The sequence below is a fragment of the Asparagus officinalis genome, chromosome 5, assembly GCF_001876935.1.
Source record: "Asparagus officinalis chromosome 5, Aspof.V1, whole genome shotgun sequence".
NCBI lineage: Eukaryota > Viridiplantae > Streptophyta > Magnoliopsida > Asparagales > Asparagaceae > Asparagus > Asparagus officinalis.
In genome coordinates, this window is record NC_033798.1 from 96,819,626 (window position 1) to 96,825,957 (window position 6,332).

At 38.6% G+C, this 6,332-nt stretch overlaps 1 protein-coding gene across 2 annotated transcripts; it reads left to right on the top strand.

Annotated features, from left to right (window-relative positions):
- Window positions 1,328–5,308, top strand: LOC109840289. 2 transcript variants are annotated; one of them, XM_020408862.1, is made up of 7 exons: window positions 1,328–1,448; window positions 1,733–1,881; window positions 1,984–2,117; window positions 3,056–3,254; window positions 3,358–3,942; window positions 4,731–4,910; window positions 5,003–5,308. In XM_020408862.1, the coding sequence occupies exons 1-7, from the start codon at window positions 1,415–1,417 to the stop codon at window positions 5,096–5,098; spliced, it is 1,377 nt and encodes a 458-aa protein (XP_020264451.1). In that variant the 5' UTR covers window positions 1,328–1,414; the 3' UTR covers window positions 5,099–5,308. The 2 variants fall into 2 exon arrangements, with proteins under 2 accessions (XP_020264451.1, XP_020264450.1); XM_020408861.1 differs by having other exon boundaries at window positions 1,330–1,448; window positions 4,996–5,308.

The following is a 6,332-nucleotide window of genomic DNA, read 5'->3' on the forward strand; positions in this document are numbered from 1 at the left end:
GAACTCCGTGATCATATTGTGTGTTTGTATTATTTATTTTGCACTATCACTTTTGTAGTTTGTTTATTTCACCCTTGTGTTAATTTGTATATCCTTGCATATATCCCATAGTATATCTCATTGCTAGGATATATCTCATTGTTCATATTGCTTATCCTAGCTCATATATCTTGTTGTATTTCATACTTGCTAGGATAGCTTATTAATTAGTTTTAATTGACATAAAATCGGATTAGATTAGCATAAGACCCTAATCACCCCCCTCTAGGGTCTAACAAAACACACATATCCCTCATTCAACTGCTTCCGCGGATCTTAAAACGTAATGCTATATGAGCATCACTACAAAATATTACTACTTAACAGTGAACAAGAGGGATAAGCCGAATTAAAAGAAAACCAACAGCTTTTTTTTTAAAAAGAAAGCATTTAAAATTTTTTGAAAAGTAAAAAAGAACCATATAGATGTATATTTTCCCCAAGAAATCAACAAGACTTCTGGACATTCCTTAAAATTGAAGACAAAAATAAATTACAATGATCTAATCCTACTTATAGCACGCACATAAATCTAAAATCTCCAAAAAATAATCAAATTCAACGTTCAGATCTGAATAGCGTCGACAAAGATCAAATACCCTTACCCTAATTACTCAGAAAATTGATCTAAATTAATTTAAAAATCCAAAAATAAAAGAAAAGAAATTTTACCTTGATGGAAGCAACAACGTCGGAAAGATCAGATCTGAATAACGTCGGCACAAGATCGGACCCCCCTCCCCAAATTTCTTCGAATTCAGGGGCAAAGAAGGCGGCAAGAGTTTCTGGCCGGAGGAGAGCAATGGGATAACTATAGCTCAAAAAAAAAAAAAAAAAATCAATGACGAAGCCAAAAATCCAACGTGGTGTTGGTTTTCGTCGATTTCACTCCGATGGGGAAGGAATTGGGGGAGAGGAAAAAAATCTAGATGGCTACGATTTCCGCAGTCGTTTCTCTCTTCAGCCCTAGCGAAACAAAGCTGGGAAATAAAAACTTGGGAATTGTTAAAACCAACGTGGAGGGGTTAAAAAACGACGTGGAGGGGTTTTATAAGTTTTCCACAGGTCATAATAGCGAACCAAACAGCCCCTAAACATACTCATAATATAAAATGAGTACGTGCGCACGTGCACTACTAGTATAATTAAAATATCACTCTCCCTAGGCCTATTGTTCAATCGTGTTCGATTGCTTTCGGGATATTTATCGGGTATAGATATATTAAAAATTATCCGGCGACCCGTTTCCCACTGGTACTTTGCGGTCCTCCAAACTTTTTGACGTTCTCATTTCTGGCTCTCATTTTTAAAATTTCGCAGGGCCCGCGAAGAGTTCCCCAATTCGTACTCGAATCTTAACCCTAGGTCGAGCTTCATGGATCGGGGCATGGTGGGCAAAGATTCCAGAGGTAAATTACTTCCTCCATCGTCTTTCTTCCTTTGCTCAACGTTTCGTACTGCAGTTCTTAGTTCGCGATTTTACCCCCGTCTTTAATTCGCAACCAATTTAATCTCCAGTATATTTTTTTTCAATAGGGTTGTCAATTGAATGAAACTCTTTAAATCTTGGTTTCGAAATTTCTGTCTAAATTGTGGATAGATTTGTTTCTGACATTTGTATCCGCCAAAGTTTCTTCTCCATTTTCTCTCATTACTGGACGATAATTCATCTCTCGTTTCTCTCCATCTGTAGGCTATGAGGCTCATCCTGTCTTAGGCATGGAATCTGTTGTTGCCACGGTGAGCGGTTACCACGGCACCGAGAAATTCAAACTCATCAAGCTTATTGCTCAAACTGGTGCCAACTATGTGGGAGCAATGGATAGGTTCACAACTCATCTGGTGTGTATCGCAATTCTCTGACCCGTAGCATCGAAATTTGATTTGTTCGGGGTTGCGGCTGACACATGAATTTCCCAACTGTATGCTTCGATGTTAGTCCAGGTTTGTTGGCGGTTTGAGGGAAGGAAATTTGATCTGGCGAGACGACTAGGAACATGTATAATCAGTCATCTCTGGTTCGAGGACTGTTTAAAGCAAGGGAAGCGCCTCCCGGAAGGCCCTTATACCATGCAGAGGTGTTCACACTGCACAAAATTGTTTTCTGTTTGATCATATGTGACTTAAACTAATGTCGCGCGCGGACATGTCTGCATGTGCTGAATGATTATGCCCATAAGGCTCTTTCTAGTCAATGAAACGACGTTAGTAATTGTGGTTGGCTTGGTGTAAGCATATAATCGCCTACTAGTTGCTATTCAAGCATCATATAAATTGATCACATCATCCAGCCGGTAGACCCTTGTGTTGTTTCGAACCATCTCTTAGGCTATCCAGGAATATTGATTAAAACATTTTCCAAATCAATGGAACCAATAAAATCCTCTTTTTTCCTTCTAAAAATATCCAATCATCTTAGTATGTAAAAATATCTTTGTTTCATGGTAGGACTCCTTGACGAAGGCCAAAATCTTTTCTCATAGATGGTCTTCCAGTGTTATCTCCCAAAACTTTAGTGTATGGATTCCACATTTTACAATTTAATGTTCTCATTTACTTTAGGACTAAAGTGCCTTCCCTTTATTCTTTGCAAATGTTGTTAATTACCTATTCACGTTCATAACAATATGTAACCAGTTGAACTACTGAAAGCCGCACCTTCATCATTCAAATGATTTCTTATAGAGCTTATATTCGACCTGTAGATGCCTTTTCAACTTCAAGAAGATGGTAAGACACTGATTAAATCCTGTGGCCTAAGGGTGATGCTTCATTTTCGTAATGACTACATGTTAATTTGAATCTAAACTCACCTTCCCTCCCCAGTCTTCTATAATTTTAGCGAGTGAGATGTGGATTAACATTATCATAACCATTCCAGTGACTCCCTCAGTCCCATATAGATTATGACATTGGCATAGTAGCAGTAATTTCTGATACATAAAAGAAAACATTTCTCTATTGTGTCCTGTACATATTGATAGTTGTGTATTTGTTCTCTCTTTGATCATTGCAGCGGGCAAGAAGCAGGGCCAATATCATGGGAGATGCCGTCTTCTTTAGACACTCGCCACAAGGAAAAAGCCCTTCTGAAAAAGAAAAGAAAAGCATTATCTGACAGGTCCAATGCTTCAGATTTTAGTGAAGAAGATAATAGTACAAGTTGCTTTGATATTTCATGCTCAGACTGGTCAGATTCTTCCCTATTAAAAGAGGTAGGCTCTGTGCTTAAGTATGTTTTTCATTTGCCATCGTTTATCTTCAGGTTCTTAACAGGCTCACTCATCAACATCAAGTAACAAAAGAAAATTTTGCAAGGTTTCTGGGTTTGGCTTAACTGCCGGACCTGCTCGTAGAAGACGCCACCTCATTAAGAAGGGTGCATCACACAATCCAATAGACTTAGTCATACTTGACTCTCACCTGGCAGAAAGACGCACCCCTCTTAAAGATAACAATTCTGCTTTTGTTGACTTAGAAGATGTGGGCAACATGTTTGTACGATCAGCACGAGAAGTAATCTCAGAATTTCCATCCCCTGTTTTTGAGGAAAGTAGAAGAGAAGCACGTGAACCAAATGAGAACACAGGCGAGCAGGACAATTTTAATATTTCAATAAACTCAAGTCCTTCTTTCCCTGGAACTTCACAGACCGATCATGGCCAATGTACTCGAGCAAAGGCTGATTTTTGTAATGTTGGAGATAATCAGAATGAACTATGTAATATAGATGATGAACAAGGTGAAGCAGCTGATGATGAACAAGGTGAAGCAGCTGACCAGGAATTAAATACAGGATTGTCCTGTGTGATATGCTGGACAGATTTTTCTTCAGTAAGGGGAGTTTTAGCATGTGGACACCGATTTTGTTACTCTTGCATCCAAGGATGGGCGGATTGTATGGTATGTAAGCATTTTATACTTTCTAATGTTTTCTTCAGCACCGAACACTTACAATGCATCAGCTTTCTTGATCGTGATGAGCTTTTCTTTCTTGAAAGCATGATTCTTCACTTTCACTGCATTCTATGTTATGATCATATTCTACATATTTGGAGATCGGTATCAAAGCACCTATTTGTCCGCTGTAGGTTGTAAAAGAAGTCCATCAGTAACATAGTTTGAACCAAAAATAGGCCGTAAAAAAAGTCCATTGTTCAACTAATCAGCAGCCTATCTGATCTTTCATTAATAAAAGGATGAGAAAAGTTAGCAGGCATCTTTGCACCTCATAATCAAGTGACTTATCATTGCCATGGTGACCTCTGCGTGGGCACCTGTAGAGTTTGCCTTGATGCAAATGGTGGTCCTGAATCTGCCAGATTCTTCCAAATCCATGAAATTCATGGTCTGTATTTCATTCAATTAGCTTTTGATGACATATTGAAGTGAATTGTGGGTTAACTATTAGTTCATTGAAACTTTCACTACGTAACCATACTGGAGTACTAATTAAAATTTTTATAGTTTTTACTATATCCTAGTGGAAAATGAACTGTCTATTTATTTCTGTTTAGTAGCACAAAGGAATTTCTGCTGGAACGCATGATGTACTTCATTTCAAAGGGGATGATAAAGCTAAATTTTCTTTTAAACTTCATTTGTCTTGTGGATGCTTGGCACATAAAAATCTTTCATCTTTGCATTTGTACATAGCTTAACTGTGGAAATGATTTCTAATTTGCTTTCAGGCCTCGAAAGGCAAAGTGTCAACATGTCCTCTTTGCAAAACCAGCTTCTCGCACATCACAAAATTTGAGGATACTGCCTCTTATGACCAAAAGATCTATTCACAAAGTATTCCCTGTGGCCTGCCCAACACAGACACTTACATGCTTTCCAGTAGCATATTTGACCATCATTGCACCTCGGTGAGCATTAATTTTTTGTTTCTTGGATATTGAAGTTTTTCAATGTTAAAATTGATGAATTTTTGGTTATCATATGATTTTAAAGCACGCAGAATCTGTTTGTTATGAGTGCCACAATCGTGATCCTGAAGATCTCCTTACCTGCTGCCATATCTGTCAAAACCAGTGGGTGCACTCTTGCTGTTTAGATCCTCCTTTGATTCCATGGACATGTGTTCGCTGCTCAGATCTCCGCTCCTTGTATCAGCGTTTCCATTGAATTAGACCTTCTTCAGGTATTTGTCGCTTTGTCTGTATCAATGTAATGTTTTGAGTTCTTTTGACGTTAAACTCTTATGTTTTCAATGTTACTGATTACAAATTTGTTTAAACAAGGGCATGATGAAGTTCTTTAACCATCAACCTGCTTGACCTTAAATTGCGTCTATGACATGACATGATATAAAATGACATGAAAAACTTGATCACGCTTCATTTATCTCCCAGTTTCCTAGCAATTAGTTCCATATTAATTGGTACTCCCTTCAAACTCTTTCTGAGAAAAAGTGCTTAAAAAAAGATCATATATTTCAGCTGGTTTTATCCATAACAGGAATGACTACATAGTTGGTCATTATACATGAAGATGAAGAAAACTTGAGCAATTAAGAAAAAGTGGACTGTGATTGTCCTTTCTTTAGATGACCTTAATTTTGGCTGACTTGTAAGAATAGAACAACAAACAACAATGCAGGAGATTCATATTGAGACATATTTGTTGCTTTAGCCAATGAAGACATCAAAAAAACATGCTCAGTTATGGCTCATTTTGTTGTTCTGAGCATTTAAGACGTTAATGTCTCAAGGTGGGATGCTGTATGATAGCTGAATTGCCTATTGAAAAGATGAGAACAGGATCTGAACCTGTGATAGTTTTGGTGTGCGACATGTTACTTTGTTCTATTAAACATTGTGTAACTGTCTGTTAGTCAACAGTTGAGGCTGGCACTTTCGGTGGCCTCCGTTGTTGACATCAAGAGAGAGGGGAGAGGTTGTCTCTTTCGTTGAGGCTAGCCAAAATTGTTGACAAGTGCCAGAGCACTCTTGTTGACATTGGGGAGCTAGAGCCGCAATTACGGCTGATGAGGAAGAGAGGGGGGCTTTTATAGGCTTCAATCCCTTCAATTTGTCAACAACGACAAGCTCCCCGTCTTTCTTATCAGCCATAATTGCGGCTCTAGCTCCCCAATGTCAACAAGAGTGCTCTGACACTTGTCAACAATTTTGACTAGCCTCAACGAAAGAGACAACCTCTCCTCTCTCTCTTGATGTCAACAACGGAGGCCACCGAAAGTGCCAGCCTCAATTGTTGACTAACAATCTCCACCTCGGTGAAGTTTTTCCAAAACTGAGCCGACACCAATAACTAGTGAGTCTTCACCC